The sequence below is a fragment of the Branchiostoma lanceolatum genome, chromosome 5, assembly GCF_035083965.1.
Source record: "Branchiostoma lanceolatum isolate klBraLanc5 chromosome 5, klBraLanc5.hap2, whole genome shotgun sequence".
In the NCBI taxonomy this organism is placed as follows: domain Eukaryota; kingdom Metazoa; phylum Chordata; class Leptocardii; order Amphioxiformes; family Branchiostomatidae; genus Branchiostoma; species Branchiostoma lanceolatum.
This window is the reverse complement of record NC_089726.1, coordinates 1,862,977-1,880,497: the sequence shown is the minus strand read 5'-3', so window position 1 is coordinate 1,880,497 and position 17,521 is coordinate 1,862,977. Positions and strand designations below refer to the sequence as shown.

Genomic DNA, 17,521 nt, shown 5'->3' with positions numbered 1-17,521 from the left:
AATCAAACTCTTCCGAAGGTGAAGGTCAGCCATTAGAATTACTGAAGGTCAGGCTCGACCAAGGTCAAGGTTAGTTCAACAGACTTCCCATTTGAAACAATTCTGGAAACTAAGAAAATTCTTCTTTTAAAGTAAAACTTCACAATTAGAACTGATACATTTGTAATGAACAAAATCAAACTAAAAGGCAAATGTGTCATAAAATTTTTTGCGATGGTGTCCAGATTTTGAAACGGTTCCTTTATGAACCTTCCTACCCATAAAAAAATCTGTTAAACGACCGAAGCCTTGGTTTGGCCCGTGCTGGGTGTACGGAGGCTGTTCTGGGTACAACATTAACATCGAGGTAGTCTAGGTGGGAAGTCGGCAGCACCAAGTAGGAATCTCCCGCGAGAACTTCATCCGCAGTCTTCTTCTTCAGTCCGGTCAACTTGACAAACGTGTTACTTCTAACTCACTCACTACGTCCTCTCTGGAGCATGTATATTTACAAACATTCAGGCACCCGACAGCACCACAGTTCTCACATCTTACAACAAAAATTTAACAGGCTCAAAGAAAGCGATAATATTATAAACACGACTCCAGATTTCTCAATTTTCAAACATGGAGATGTAACAAGGAAACAAAATTATTTAGAAATGAAAAAGGGAACACAACTTGCTATACAACATAAATAGCTAGCATCCACGGACAAGCAACTGATCCAAAATTTGAAATTACCATTAAGTAAAACAGAATTAAATAAATTCTATACAGTCTCGAGATTCTTGGGTTCACTGACACTAGTCACAAAAAAGTTTTTGAGCAGTTATCATACAAAGTTCAATAAGTTTCCAAGGAAAGGTGGCAGTGCAAACGCTAGGAATGTTTGCAGTAATAAATAAAAAGACTAAAACAATGTACAGTATTTCAGGGAATTTTGCAATACAACAGCTGTACTCATTTTAAGTGTGGAGTGGTGTGCAGTGTTGATGTTCAAGAACTTATGATAAGAAAGACAGATCTAGAATGTGCTGTTGATTGCAAGACCAACTTGATGAGAATTGTACCTTTCAAATCAAATTGACCACCAATGATTGCATCATGGCATTCACATGGGAACTTGAAAAGAAAAGCCAAGAGCTATTTACAAAACAAGAGAAGAATCGTTGGGCTTTCCTTGCTGTTTCTCTGGACCTGTGGCATCAAACAGGCCTCCTGGAAGACCTAGAGTACAACTGCCTTCCTAGCTAGGCTTGTGTGAAGCCACAGAACCATCTAAAACAGCAGTGAAAACCACAAACCTGCTTTTAGACCATGGAATTATATCAGAAAGATGAAAATCAGCCTGAACTGCTGGAAAATTAAAGATGTTTTCCTCCTACACTTCTTTGATAAGAAGAGCACACCTTTAAGTTTCTTGTATTATAAGAGCACAGCAGGTGAAAACTTTCATTGGTCAAACATTTAAGAGTAACAGTTGCTATTTCTTAATTTTGTTGCTAAGGTCAGAATTAGCCGTTGACATGTCTTCCTTGTAGTGCAGGGTCAGTGAACCGGAACGTACAAACTCTGTTGAGTAAGAAACGGGCGCAGACATAGAGGGAACCAACAAAACTGCTTGAGACAGGGGAAAGATCACACACATCTTGAGCCAGAAGATTCTGTGGACAGCCTCTGATAGCCAGAATAGCTCCCGCTGTTGTAAAAGAAATTTCCTTTGAATGTGCTCTCTTTTAAGTAATCACAAGATTTACCCATTGTTCTTTTTTGACATCAGAGCCTGAATACGGTAAGTCACTTTTCTTCGGAAACTAGAACTTTCGGCCACAATTCTACAAACTTTATGGGTCACTAGAGCTGTATAGATCTCATAGTCAGTTAGAGTTTTCACGTTTTATACAATAATTCAGGCAGGGGAAAGTTCTGGCACTACCATATTGGGAATATTGTTACAGTGTTGGTTCCCTGCATGTCTGTCTATTTATAGTGATTTCTCTGGTAGACAAGACTGAAGTGGAGACTATACCGTTGACCAGGGTCCTCTGTTCCAGCGGGCAGCGCGGGGGCAGGGGTGGTTTCTGCACGGCTGCTTGTTCAGCGGCTTGTCCAGGACCTCGCAACCGTGGTCCGACAGGATCTGACCGTTGGGCAGCTGGCAGTGCACGAGTCTCGTCTGTTCGCCATCGCCGCACGATGTCGAACACTGCAAGATGACAGGGAATAGTTAGGCATTTTTTTTTTCCAATCAATTCATCAGAGCCTGATGTTGCCATCGATTTACGAAGAAAGGCGGCCCAATTGTTACTGTAGCAGCATCTCTTCACCCTAGGCCAGAAACATCAATGCTCAAGACAAGCATGACTTCACTGACCCATTAGGAGAAGCAGGGGTTACGAAGGCTGCTCGGGAAATTCCCTACCCATTGCAGGGTCATCATTGCGAAGGTTCACTCATACGTTCTACAAGATGACAGGGAATAGTTAGGCACTGCATGGTCATCACTGGGAAGGTTCACTCATTCGTTCATACCCTTGTAGTGCCAAGTGGCACATACGGCAGCAAGTTTCCTTGCGCTGTTTCAGTAGCAGGGTACATTTTTACACAGAGGAGTTGCTAGCCTTTCCTCTTTAACGGGCTCAAGGCAACTCCTCGAACATGGGACCCCCATTTTATGTCCCTTCCCGAAGACAGTGCAGCCCTAACCAAGATGTCCTTACCCTGTGACTTGAAGTGGAGTCTTCAAGTTACCAACTTTTTGGATGCTGGACCTCAACTGTGGGGCTGCTGATGTTGAGCCATGACACAACAACACTTTTATTTCAATTACTGAAGGAGGTGACGACATTGTGGAATACCACTATTGCATATATCTAGACAAAGTATATATAGTATTGAATATGACAGATATATTCTTTCTCTACCTTGTTCCTAACCAAGGTTACAATTTCTTGGTTATCAAAGTTTAAAAACAAGGATTGAGATACAAATCAACATGAAAACAGAGTCTGAGGGGAAAGTCTGTACCTTGGTACACATACATGTAGACTTAATGCAGTCATATTTAGGCTTTCTGCCAAGCCCTTCGTTTTTATTTTCGTCTTGGCCTTCTTTCATTTCTAATCTAAAATGCCTGAGAACCAAGGAAATGATTGGCATAGCCCAATTAACACAAATTATCTCAAGCAGTTCCTTCTCACACCCCTGGTTTCCAAGAACCCTTCCAAAAACCCTTCCAAGACGACCTCAGCATTCTTGCATGATGGATGGGAGGAAGGAACCGTTTACAGATCAAACACTTCAATCTCGACAGCCCCTCTCCTTCTGTCACTTATCAAAAACCGCAGGGTGGCAGAATTCAAGCTGGAAGTTTTTTTTTTTTTTACCAAAAATAGATTTACATTTAGGAAAACAACATCAGCAGCCTTCAATTATTAGCGCAATTGTGCATGTAGCGTTACCAAATCAACAGAAGAATCCATGTTTTGACAACCTTGATTCAAAAAGATAATATACAGAAATGTGCAACTGCGATTTTGCTTGCTTAGTTACTTGCTGGCTTATGTTGAGTGATTTTCCAGTGGAATGCAAATTGATAAAGGTCTACCTTATAAAAGACAAATTTAACTGGGCATCAATCTTACTAGTTCTTAAATGGTCACAAAGACAGATGTAATAGGAAAATATGATTAAAGCCATTTGTTGGTTGTTTCCTTGCAAACTATCATAGGGGTAGACGAGTAGATAAAATGAATCATACAATGGAAATTGTGATTTTAGAAACCTCTCTCTCTATATATATATTCATGTAACTGTAACCCCCAGCGCAATTCAGGTAACCAATGGTGCTTTCCTATCGCCAGCTGTGTGAGCCTGGAGGGGGGAACTTTCCCATCGCCTGCTGTGTGTGGTTAGAGGGGGGGGGGGGGCTTTCCTATCGCCAGCTGTGGCCACCAGTGGGCCTTCCTGTGGGTGCTGATAGTGATAACATCAAGGTCAGGTGGACCTCCTGCTGCAGCTGGCTGATAATACAGGCAGGAGAAAACTCATCTGTACAAAAACTTGTCATCAGGTTTGTGGCATGATTCATCAGTCCTTATAGGGTCGTTCAGTGTAATATAACCCATGCTTTGTGCTACATGGAAGGGTGGTTAAACTGGCTGTACAGATAGTGAGATACAGAAGCTGAAGTGTTGTGCTGAAGGGAGGCTTTGCAGATACAGATAGTCCTGGTAAGTCCATGTAGTGGCATGTACACAATGCTTAACAAGTGGAACTCATCTCTATCACAAAACTGGATCTCGGCATCCCTAAAACTGGTCAGCAGACATGTGGTGCAACAGAACAGTCCTGTACCTCGAGCTGTTAAGGCCATTTTTCTCAAAGACTCAGAGCAAAAAATGAAGCAAGCCAGTAACCTAAAAGTAAAGAGCAGGGAGGAAGACTTGACTGTATTCACTCCATAAAACTGAGTGCACAGAGGCATACACATTTCTGCTGCACAGCTAACAGGTGTACCACTCCAACAGATGGGTGCAACAGGACAAGGTACAATGTATATTGTTTAAACTTGGTACGTGACCTGGAAAATAGCTTACGGAAATTTGTCTAGCTGCTTATGACCCCTGAAGGCGATAAAGCAAATATAACCTGCTGGAGGGCACCTGTTTTGTGCACTTAATCAGTCATTTTGCCTGCTAGTGTTGCCTTGTTTGGGAGTTTGTTAAAAAAACAGCAGAGTGATTTTGAGACTGCCTCGTAGAATAGAAAACAGCTATGAAAAGAATATAAGGAATATCGTCAAAGAACAAAAAAGGAATTTTACCTGTCCCCACTGCCCGTAGTTCCATATGGGACAGGGGCCGGCGTTACACGGCGCCATTTCCGACGGTCGCGTTCTGTCGTCGCAGTTTGAGCTGGGGTGGCCGTTCCCGTCCTGACACTCTACCGCTCGCCGCTTCCATCCACCCGCACACGTACTCGAGCACTGAAGGACAGGAGGGGAAAACACTGGTCACTTACATGTATTACCCTGAGTATCACTGGCTAAACCAGTACTGGTGCACTGCAGGGTGGGGGGAAGAAATGTTACAGTCAAACTTCTCAAAGTTCTGCACAAACTCCTAATAACTAATCCGGTAATAGCCATACCTTTAAGTAACAGAGTAATATCAGCCCAGGAAAGAAAAGGCAGAAAGAAAGCACTCCCACAACTACCCCCAGTCAAGGGACCGGTAAGCGGTAATCAAGCCAGGATTGAGGTGTTCATTTGTTTTATCATAGAGAAATGGTAGAGTGGAACTCACCAAGTACAGTAGGGATATCCTCACTAGACAGTTTTAAACAACGCAGTTAGATACAAAGGTTAGGTGAGACTGGTCGATCAGTGTAATATAACCAGTTGCTTCTTTCTGGAGACCGTGGAAGACAAAACCCTCACTTTTTCTGTAATGTATGAGTTCTACGAATAGTTTATTTTTTTCTGGATTGGAACCTTTATGGTAAAATGAAAACTTCAGAAGTCTCACCCCTCCCCACGGCCCTGTTCTCCACTTGGCCGTGAGTCCCGTGGGTATCCGGTTACTGCTGATGCTGGGTGTTGGGTTGTAGTACCGCGAGATGTCGCAAGGGTTCGCGTTGCAGGCCTGCTCGCTGATCGGGCGTTGGCTGGGGTCGCAGTCGATCTCGTCCGCGATGTTTTCCTCGCCCGGGAACACGCAGGCGACGTACCGGGTCTGCGTGCCGCTGCCACAGCTGACTGGGCACTGTGGAGGAATAACGTGTCGCTAAGTCAGTTTTCCTTGTATCAATTGTTACCTAGTCAGCACAACAATCATGTACAAGCATGCAAAACTGTGGAATGGCAAGTTTAAGAACAACAGTCCTTACAGTTACAGTCAAAACTGCCTATGTGGACATGTGGAAACTGTAGAAAGGATTTTTCATGCTTGTATCAATGAGAAAAATTATATTGTCTGCATGCCACACAGCTGACTGGGCACTGTGGGGAGGAAGGGATCTCTTAGTCAGTTTTCCTCATATATCAGTTGTTACCTAAGTCATCAGAATACACTGCTGTGTGATGGCACATTTGAGAACAAGGTTATGTTAACAGAACAAAATACAGATTTGGCAGACTAGACAGACCCAAGGAGAAGGGTGTCTTCTGAGACTGAGGAGAATGGAGAAGGCGATGTACAGTACAAATGACCACCTCTACACCTCCACTTTTTAGTGGTCCCTCAAATGATCATTCCCATGGACACAAGCATTAAGAATCCTGGTCACATTTTATTGATCGGATCTCAATTCGAAAAACACTTTCTACCCACCCTGTTCCACTCTCCGGTTCTCCACTGCCCCCCACCGCAGGGCTGTGGGAGGCACGTTTCCTGGGCGGTGGGGGAGGGGAGGTGGGCGCACGCGGACTCGTCCGCTACGTTACCGTGGATGTCCCGACAGCTGACGTATCTCTGTCGGAGGCCCTGGCCGCATGTCACAGAGCACTGCATGTAGGGAAGACAGGATTCCAGTGAAAAAAGTGAAAGGGATTCCAGACAGCAGCGTACCCACTTCGTCCATAGAAAGATCACTGGAGAAGGAGATGGACAGAGAGGGTGCTTCTTCGGGACATATCAACCCAAATGAAGATGGGTGTGATCATCAGTAGTGGACTTGAAACTCTTGTGAACATTGAATAGGGCCAATGTGGATGTCAGAGTATATTTTAATAATGTCAGCAGAAGAAGATACCAGTTGCTACTGTGTGCCTGCAAAGCTGGTGTGTTAAGCAAAGGAGTTGTTATCCAAACCAAATAGTCCCAAAACAAAGGTAGTCAAAGACAAACTTAAGGTTAGGTTGGTAGATTCTGAAAACAAGTCTTAAATGTAATTTCCAATAGAAAAACGGGACTTACTCAAACTTTACGTTGGTGGATGTTCTAGATTCTATCCATAAATCAACTTTACCACTCTATATCATCCTGTAACCATTGCACACCTATTACGTCATATACATGGGTGACACACAGAAGCGTCCCTTGCCCTCCGACCTACCTCAGTCCACGAGCCTGTTCTCCACTCGGTCCTGACCCATGCAGGCGGGGGAGGCGTGGTCGGCAGGATCTCCAGACACGGCGCAAACTCGCAGTCCTCGATGTCCACGTGCCGCGCCGCCGCGTCGCATTCGCTGTCCTCGAGCTCCTCTCCCTTCGGCATCCGGCAGACAACCGCCCGGAGACGGTACCCGCGCCCACATGTCACGGTGCACTGGGGTGGGGGGTAGGTTATTATTGTTATCATACGTTGGGATGACAAGTCTCTCTTTGAAGCCAAGGGCTGAATTGAGGGGAGCTTATGATTAGTAAGAGACATTGCCCTGACAGGCCAGGGAAAAAGCAGCTTCATTTAAGGTAATGTTTGGCAAGATCTCTATTTCTTGTGAAATAACAATCCTATTTTTTCCTGGACATTTTCTAGTCAGTTTAGCAGACTTTGCATCATGCTGCACTGGGGTGGGGGATAAAGAAACACTATTTCACAGGGAGCTTCGTTCAAGAGCAGCTTCGTTCAAGCTAAGTCTGGTAAGATCTCTATTTTCTGAAAAAAGCTTTTTTGTGTGACATCCCAATTGTTTTAGCAGTATCACAAATGTGTACATAATTCAAGGTCGTCATTGGGTGCAACATGCAAAGTCTTCAGATTCTATGGATCAATTCTCTTCCTTCACAATCAAAGTTTAAAGCTTTCTACTGAGGATGTGACTTGTCCCCACTGTCTCTGACAACAGCCTGCACAGTCTTAAAATGTTCTTCACCTGTCCCCAGCTGCCATAGTGCCAGGAGGGACACTTCCCCAGGTTGCACACCTGTCCCCAGGTAACCCACTATCCCCAGGTAACCCACCTGTCCCAGGTAACCCACCTGTCCCCAGCTGCCGTAGTGCCAGGAGGGACACTCCCCCAGGTTGCACACCTGTCCCCAGGTAACCCACCCATCCCCAGGTAACCCACCCATCCCCAGGTAACTCACCCATCCCCAGGTAACTCACCTGTCCCCAGCTGCCGTAGTGCCAGCTGGGACACTCCCCCAGGTTGCACACATGTCCCCAGGTAACCCACCCATCCCCAGGTAACTCACCCATCCCCAGGTAACTCACCTGTCCCCAGCTGCCGTAGTGCCAGCTGGGACACTCCCCCAGGTTGCAGGGCTGCTTCATGTCGGGCCTGGAGTCCGCCTCACAGTCGCTGATCTCCACCTCCTGAACACCGTTGTGGCAGAACGCCTGCCGATGGCGGACACCGTCTCCACACGTCACAGAGCACTGCAGGACAGGAACCAAGAACAACATGTTTTAATGAGGAATAAAGTTGTGGCAGAATGCCTGCCGATGGCAAACACCGTCCCCGCACGTCACAGAGCACTGCAGGACAGGAACCAATAACAACATGTTTTAATGAGGAATAAAGTTGTGGCAGAACGCCTGCCGATGGCGGACACCGTCCCCGCACGTCACAGAGCACTGCAGGACAGGACAGGTTATGTTAACCTTCAGCACACCTTTAGCTGTTTGGCACCCAATTCCTTATTGGTTACAGAGTTAGGCAGCAGGGAGAAGGTTTTAACACATCAGGGGTGTCCAATTCAAATTCTTGGATTTAAAAAAAAAGAAGTGCTGAACAGATAGATCAACATGAAAACAGTGCATGTGAGGTACAGTAAGTCTGTACCTCTGCTCACATAATTTCGGGGAGTAAATATGCTACGTTTTCTTCCCTGCCCTCTGTTTTCTACTTGGCCTCTTGATCAATTTTCATTTTAACTAAGATGTCAAATAACGAAGGAAGTAAACTAGTGTGGCCTGAGATATCAAGGTGTTTGTTATACACATTCTAGAATGCCGGTCTATGCGTGTGGGGAAATACAATACCAACCCGGGTCCAGCTGTTCCACTGGAGACACAATAACACACAATTTTGTATCTGTCACCACTAGATCTCGTGTCCGTTAGCCTAGCCACTCGGCCAATCTACACCAACCATTCACTAACAGAAGATACCCACCCCAGTCCAGTCGTTGACGACCCACTGCGGGCAGGCGTGGTCGTTGCAGACCTGGTCGACTATCCGGTTGCTGGCGTCGCACTCGTCGTGAGACACTGGGTTCCCGCCGCTGTCCAGGCAGCTGGCGTCTCGGAACCGGCTCCCGCCGCCGCACGTCCGCGTGCACTGGGGACACGACAACATATAATATATCTTGAGATTTTTTCATTTTCAAGGAAGCAAGAAGACGCTCGCTGGGGGTCATTATGATCCGTTGTGTGTCAGAGAAGTGTTTCACAAAATATTGGATATGTACCTTTAAGCTGTAATGGTCAGAAGCATTAGTCCAAAGTGCTCTGCTTATTCCAATATTAATCTGCTCACTGTTAATATACAATCAGGCATTTTGAGAACGGGCATAATAGGACAAGCAAGGGTTTAAAGCTAAGGCTGCTCTGGAACATTCATGCGTGCACTGGGTACACAATGCAGTTTCTTTATAGTTTTTATAGCTTTTTCAAATTTTTTGGTTCAAAACCAGGTGAACGACAGATCTTGCTCAGTGTCACTGAAGAAAGGCAGTGGATGCTACCTGAAACGTCTGACCATTTCGAAATTCTATCCAGTTACTTGAGTAATTATACATGTAACTGTTAGCTTGCAGTTTCACATGCTGTCAGACATATTAAGACTGACGTCCTAAAACACAGCATTTGGCTTTTGCATGGTGGTCTTATTTATCGATTCGCCATTCACGAAAAAGCACAACATCGGGGCCTACCATATCTTGTACTACCACTAACCGCTAACCACGAAAACTGTTACAAACACTGTCACACCTCTACAAATGCTTACAAAAACATAACCTTCTTTGCAAAGGTAAAAAACAGAATCATCTTACCTCCGACCACGGAGTGAACTCCCAGTGGGTCGGCAGACACTCCCCGGAACACCTCTCCCTCTCCGAGGGGCGCTGGTCCTCGCAGTACTTGTCGTCCACGACGATGGGCTGGCTGCTTAGCGGGTTCTTCACACACTGGATAACTCTGGTGACTGTCCCCGTGCCACAGCGCACCGAACACTCGCTGGTCTGGGCTATCACCCACCTGGGTACATGGATGGAAACATTGTATTTGAAAGAAAGTTCACCAATAGAGAACTGGTCGAAAGTGGCTTATGAGCTTTACTTTTCGCATTGATATGCGAATAAAACCTCTAAAAAGGGAACATTGCGTAGATATATTCTTTTATTAGAGTTCAATATTCCAATTTTTTCAAGACACTTTGGTCTTGTCAGATGACAATGTTGACAGGCAAAAATCAGTCCAATTCTGAATTGAGTAGATTGAAATTGGATTTTATATACACATAACACAACTTACAAGGGCAATTCAGACTAGAAAAAAACTAAACCAAACGGCTAAAATGGGATGTTGGAAAAGCTGCAGTGCCAAGTAAAACCAGGTAGCATTGCCCTGAGGAAGATGACAGACGGTCATCAAAATGTCAGCTAGGTAGTTGATGCCGAGAGCAGACCAGCCTGGCAAGCCCTATGCATGTCTGCAACCGCCATGCATCAGACACTGATGCCTGCGAAGGATTGATTGATTGATTGTAGTTTTAACTATCAGGTCAAAGAACTAAATGTTATCCAGTAAACATCGGAAGTAAAATAGAAGAAAACGAAACACAGTAAAGGCTCACATGATCTCACAGTCCATGTTACAGACGGAGGTGACGGTGCCCGGCTTGTTCAGGTGGTGGCAACGTTGGTCGGAGACCACATGGCTGTCGTCCTCCCGGATACACTGAACCTTCTTCTTCTTCTGGCCTGTACAACGAAAAGTCATTATGGTTTGGAAACAAGTAATAATGAGCTGTGGCCTTATAACAGCCCGAGGGTAGTTGTCAGGGTTTCAAACATCATGCTGCCATGGCCTGAATAGCTAAAGGGATGTTTTCAAAGTTAGAAAAAGGCTTTTTCAGCAGTGGGTTGATTATCTGGTTACAAGTAGAGTTGAAAAAAACCTATTGCAAATGCCCCAACTAGTTGGAAGGTGAAATTATAGGCATAAAAAAATATGGTTACACTCGGCTCATACTGCCCATGGTAGAGGGGGATCCCCAAAGGTTAGACAGATCCTATAACTTCTTGACCTTGATAGAAAGGTAGTTGTCAGGGTTCAAACCAGAAGGCGAATACAAAAAGTTAGGCAGATGCTTGAACTTCTCGACAGGTTGTACTGTTAGGCAAAACTGAGGCTGATACATGTAGGATGTGGTGTAGTTAGGCAAATGTTGTCTATCAACTGCTCTTCTCAAGCCATTAGAGTTTACCAGAAGAAATTCTGCAAAGAGGAGAACAAAGGATGACCTCACCTTGGCAGACCTTGCTGCACTCACCCCATGGCCCATTGGGGTCCCACCTGAACTGAGGCATCCAGGCTACATATTTTACAGGACGGTAGTACTGTTCAATTTAACACTATACTTTCTACTTGCATGTCAGGCAGTTTCCTGGAGAACAAAGGATGACCTCACCTTGGCAGACCTTGCTGCACTCGCCCCACGGCCCGTTGGGGTCCCACCTGAACTGAGGCATCCAGGCTACATATTTTACAGGACGGTAGTACTGTTCAATTTAACACTATACTTTCTACTTGCACGTCAGGCACAGTTTCCTGGAGAAGAAAAGAGGACCTCACCTTGGCAGACCTTGCTACACTCGCCCCATGGCCCGTTGGGGTCCCACCTGAACTGAGGCATCCAGGCTACATATTTTACAGGTAGTTCAATTCATAACACTATACTTTCTACTTGCACGTCAGGCACAGTTTCCTACAAACAAAGGAGGACCTCACCTTGGCAGACCTTGCTGCACTCTCCCCACGGCCCGTTGGGATTACATGTTTAAATAGAGATATCAAAACTGGGACTTCTGCTGCAGTACCATGCTCTTCTCAAGCCATTAAGAGTTTAACAAAAGAAAGGAGGAGAACAGAGGATGACCTCACCTTGGCAGACCTTGCTGCACTCCCCCCACGGCCCGTTGGGGTTACATGTTTAAATAGAGATATCAAAACTGGGACTTCTGCTGCAGTACCATGCTCTTCTCAAGCCATTAAGAGTTTAACAAAAGAAAGGAGGAGAACAGAGGATGACCTCACCTTGGCAGACCTTGCTGCACTCGCCCCACGGCCCGTTGGGGTCCCACCTGAACTGAGGCTTCTCCACAGGGAAGCTGTAGGAGTAGCGGATGTCCGGAGGGTACAGCTTCCCTACAGACAGAACCTACATGGCAGAGAGATGTCAATTCATGAAGTACAACATGACAGTCATACATGTACAAGCTTGAGGTCCAGAACCATCTAGAACATCCTTATGCCTACAGACAGATCCTGTGACAGAAGGATTTCACATTTTCAGAATGGGATTACAAATCCAGAAGTTTTGATGCAGTACGATGGCAAGCTAACGGGGGGCACATAATCTAATCATTTCTTCCTTTTGTCAACATCTACTAACACACCAAATATCATAAAGATCCATCCACAACTTAGGGAGATAACAAGCACAAACACACACGTGCATGCAAACACACGCACGCACACAAGCACACACGCACGCAAGCACGCACACACACACGCATGCACACACGCACGCAAGAACAAACCTGAAAACATTACCTTCTATGAATTTTAATATTTCCCCCTACCATGATAACGATGTCCTCGTCGATGCGCTTGGTCCCGTTGACGCGCTCGATGGCGTTGTCGGACCCGGAGTACTCGAGCACGGTGGATCCAGCCACCCTGATCTCCCTCTTGAACATGCTGACCACGAAGTTCCCGTTCAGGATGTACTCACCGTTACTTCTTCTCAGGGCTAACATTGGAAAAGAAGATATTGTATGTAGGAAGATTTTCTTATCAAGTTCAAGTCACAGAAACTTGATATACCGTAAAATCCCCATTTACGTACGCACTTTTAAAACTTTTCAAGTTGCAAGCAGGTGCTCCAGGCCGACATCAAAGTCGGGGTGCGTACGTTAGGAGGGGTTCTTCCTCGGAAAAATCGCTTATCAGTACGGTACATCTTCATGCAAATGAAGTGTGGAATGCTACCACACAATCAATCAGTAATAAAGAGTAAATAATACATAATATATTTAAATTGTTTGATATTTTCTACCCAGAAACATTTTCTCAGCAACCCTTTAAGTCGGTAAACATCATCGGAAGGATGATCATGTCAACCTCTTAACTATTCACCGAAATGCTGGAGAGGGGGTGCGTACGTTAGGAGGGTTTTTCCCCTGAATGTTTCAACTCACTGAGTCAGGCCCGCAATCGTCCCCAAATCGGGGGTGCGTACGTTAGGAGGGGTGCGTACGTAAATTTGAATTTTACGGTAGGACAAATATCGCAGTGTCCCAATAAAAAGCTGCTGCATTCGAAGATGTAGCAGCAAGCCTGTTGTTCAGCTACCAGAAACTTCCAAGAGCCATGATCGTAACAGTCAAATACCATTAGCCACCCGTCTCAGTCGAAACGTAGAAATTCCATAATAAAAACATTCCACGGACATACAGCCACACTCTCATTCGTCGAACTCCTAATTACTATGCTATCATTGGTTGAGCTGCTAATTGTGATGTCCAGTCAGGATCAGATACTGTTCAATGCCCCGGACGAGTCAGACCTACCGAGATAGTTGTCATCATCCACGCGTCCGTAGTAACCGTGCTGCCTGATGTCGATGTTGGTGGCCCCGCGAGGGATGGTAGCGACGTCGTTGTAACCTGGGTGACAGAAAACATGCCAATTATTAAACAAAATTACAAACAAATTCATAATTTGGATTTAGTTGGACCTGCCAACATGGCGGTCTTAAATACATGTACGTATAAGGTTGGAATAAGTTTCTCTGATTTGTGAAAACTGTCATTTACCAAGTTACATGAATGCATATCTGGGTAGGAGGAAAGTTTCAGTAGCTCTAGAACTGCACCTGAAAAGGCAGAGGGGTTCAAGAAAATCTAATCAACTTCTAGACTTGCATTTCAATTTCTTCCTGAAGATACACCAAAAGCTCTTATGTTAACTGGAATGAGAATGCCATGGAGCCTTTTGGAATTTCAACTGCCTAGTTGTGACGTTACTGCTTGCTAAGGCCTCTACAATCATTCAGATGATTCCTACATTTAGGAAAAGTTATTGAATTGAACAATGACAAATGCTGGATAGAGGTTATCTGACAGATACAAATAGACTGTTGAAACTAAATTATCATGTCAAGCAGGGTGAGACACAAAACCACAAGGCTGGCCTCTAGCTGGGTGGTTGTCTGGTTTGATGTTTCAGACGTCCTTTGTAGTTATAGGAAACAATGATACAGATCTGCCTTCAACACAACCTAACCAAGGAAGGAAACCGTCTGGGGTTCTTCCACCACCTTCATCACTCCCCCTCCGCCATTTTGGGTGCCACAAGGTCGTGCCCTTTGTGTATTCATGTTACCCAACATGAACATCAAAGACAATCTACATCCATCTACAACAGTTAACTTGACCTTGAAGACTTGTTTAGATTGGGAGACAATGGTCTACGTGTAAGCTAGCAGGGACTCTCAGACTTTGATAAGGATGACCCTGGAAAATCTGAGAAAGTAGCTGACAAGAAAACATTGTAATCTGTCAAACCTGCCTTGATCTCTTTTAATCTCAGGACAAAATATCTGGATAAGTAAAATGGCATAGTCAGGGCTGACAAAGGTACAAGAACACGCTAAAGCCATACAAGGTATCTACATCATTGATCTATACACAAACTTGACCTTCAGGACTTCTAAGACAGAAAGACGAGGTCTACGTGCCAACTAGCTGGAACCTGAGACTTTCATAAGGTCGACCTGAGAACACCCTAGAACGCAGCGGACTCGTAACCATAGCAACCTGTCAAATTAGCCAAGATTTGTTACACTTTCAGGAAAAATATTTAGTAAGAACACGTTTCTTTGTCTATCACAACAGCCATATGTACAAACCCAGTACATAAAGTTTACCGAATGCTGACAAAGAACAAGGGCTGGTCATTCTTCGGCCGACATATGTAAACTATAGTTGATTACCGACTTCCTCCCAGCTGTTGGGAGTGGAGGCGTCCACCCACAGGTCTGAGCTGCGAGTGACACTGCAAAAACACCTGGTGACGGGAACCATACAGCTGCACTTCCCAAGGTCAACCAAGGACATCAACAACAAGTATAGAAAAGGAAAGCAGCCGTCTTCGTGCCTGAGGAGGAAGCATGATGCTTTTTCAAAAGCTAACAGTACAATGCAATTCAAGCTCTTAGCCAAGCACACCGTGTCACCTCTACTCTTCTCAATAAATGTGTTGGGTTATTTTATATGCAAACACCTAAAGCTCCCTCATACACAGAGTCGCCAGCTTTACAACGTCACCAACAGAAATTTTGAATGCAATCCCTCACAACTCCCTCACAACATGTCCAAGTCGGGCAGACCCAGGGATCAGTGCCTCGCTCTACTCTTATCAACATTTGAAGGGGTCTGATCTCAAAACACAAGCTACAAAGTAAAGGAAGCTCTATGGAAACTTCAGTAACCCGGAGTAACTTGTTGGAAAAACGAAGAAGTTCATTTCTGATATTCTTCCTGACCTTTAAGAGCCACTGCCCCTCACTAGGCTCCTAGAAGGAGCACCCCAGGCTATTAAATAGGTACATGTATGAGCAGCATTTACTCAAGATTACTGTAAGTACAAATCAAGGAACCTATCAAACATGGTTGGCAGGACAGCTCATGTGTGATAGACAGGAAAATTTCCACTGTTATTTTGAGGAAATGTGTAATGGAACAACGTCATCGATAATTTTCCCCTCCCAATGGATTGTGTATTGGCCCCAAACATTGGTCACTTTGTAAAAAGAATTCATTGAGAAATTTGGGTGGCTGACCTTTTATGAGCAAGGCGTCAAGCCAAGACACAAGTACACTAATAAGATTTTCCATGTGTTTCCCCTTCAGTTCCGTATGTCCTTATCTTTATGTAGTTTTGATGGACACCTTGGCTGCACGCAGGCAACGAGACGGGATTCCAGCACCTGTAAACAGCTTTTCCTGGGCCAAAATTCACAGTCGTGGTCTTATGTTTTCGCAGTAAATTTTTTCTCCGACACATGGTTAACAGTAAAACTCTGTCAAATGCTGGTATGCAGGAATGCCAGACGTTGGCTATTAGTGTTGCACCTGCAGTTTGCACGGGAGGCAACAGGTGGAGCTTTTATGGGTGTTTCATCACCCAGGGTGTGTACCACAAGCTTTCCCGACTTCTTAAAGCTAAAAGTTCCCAGACATGAGTTTCTACTTAACTAATTGCCTTCAGAAAAAAAAAGGAGACAAGAATCTTAGTTTTCTCTCAGCTCTTCTTCATCAAACATACACAGCTAAAATCATTGTGCTTAGTGTGGGGAGGGAACCTTGTTAAGGTTTACACACCTGTTTGCGCCCTCCCTTTCACATTATGAATTCAGATAAAATAAGTCCACCAGCGTGATAATCAACACTGAAAATGCAACTTAAGATAGAGTAAGAATGAAAATGAGATAAGCGGCACCCAGGGCTGTCTCCAGGTTGTTGTTTTTTTCCATCCCACTCATTGTTTGGAAGCCTGTGTTGTTGACTTTTGTAGTTCAATTTGACATTTTAAGCTGACAAAAATACATTTTCATTGATTCCATCCACAGACAAAGGGACGGGCCTTGGAGACAGCCCTTGAGACAGCTCCGGCAGCACCTGTAGGTTGTTTAGCCCTAGCTGTTGAATGCGACTGTGAACATGATCATGGTGGGGACATAGAAAAACAGTCAACATCACATTCTTTCCCCATAAACACACGAGCAGTGCTTACCATACTGGATGAGGTTGAAAGTTCCAGCCACAGTCTTGCAGGAGGAGTTGTCTCCGCCGCACACTCCGCACTTGTCGCGCCGAGCCTTCGAGTTCAGGACACGGTCACAGCCCGCTCTCTGGGGTAAAACAGAGTACAGGTACAAATGACATATCACATAACTCATAATCATCATCCTTCCTGCATGTGTGCTAGTCCCAGGGAAGGCCGCCATTGCTTCCACTGTCTTTGATCAGTGGCAGTTCAGAATCCTCGAAGACTGGGAATGAGTCAGAGTGAGAGAGAGAGTTCAATCACGCAGGAAGGCTATCACTAGTATCAGTCATACGCCAGTTGGGGGTAGCTAACACGAGGCCGTCACCAAGTTCATGGCTTTGGTCGCGCTTTATCGTTAAAAAGGAAAGAAAGGAATGTCAAACATATACAACTGCAGCAGTTTTGACATGAGACTCCCACTTGTAGTCTTTGTTGTGGCAATTACATGTACATACTTTCAATCTGCAGTTTGTTACGGAACTGCAAGGGGGATTTATCTCTCAAAAAAGAATCTTTCGAAATTTTTTTTTCA

General features: G+C 44.9%; 1 protein-coding gene across 1 annotated transcript in view; it reads right to left on the bottom strand.

Annotated features, from left to right (window-relative positions):
- The window catches only part of LOC136434630 (A disintegrin and metalloproteinase with thrombospondin motifs 9-like), a 99,991-nt gene that overhangs the window by 58,904 nt on the left and 23,566 nt on the right, over positions 1-17,521 (bottom strand). Inside the window, exons 9-22 of the mRNA XM_066427543.1 lie at positions 16,954-17,071; positions 13,728-13,823; positions 12,738-12,907; positions 12,237-12,313; positions 11,728-11,774; positions 10,727-10,853; positions 9,924-10,128; positions 9,044-9,208; positions 8,140-8,304; positions 7,039-7,251; positions 6,315-6,488; positions 5,511-5,747; positions 4,808-4,969; positions 2,012-2,188 (exon numbers count right to left, since the gene is read on the bottom strand). Coding sequence (XP_066283640.1) covers positions 2,012-2,188; positions 4,808-4,969; positions 5,511-5,747; positions 6,315-6,488; positions 7,039-7,251; positions 8,140-8,304; positions 9,044-9,208; positions 9,924-10,128; positions 10,727-10,853; positions 11,728-11,774; positions 12,237-12,313; positions 12,738-12,907; positions 13,728-13,823; positions 16,954-17,071 — 2,133 coding nt within the window. The remainder of the gene's footprint in view (positions 1-2,011; positions 2,189-4,807; positions 4,970-5,510; positions 5,748-6,314; positions 6,489-7,038; positions 7,252-8,139; positions 8,305-9,043; positions 9,209-9,923; positions 10,129-10,726; positions 10,854-11,727; positions 11,775-12,236; positions 12,314-12,737; positions 12,908-13,727; positions 13,824-16,953; positions 17,072-17,521) is intronic.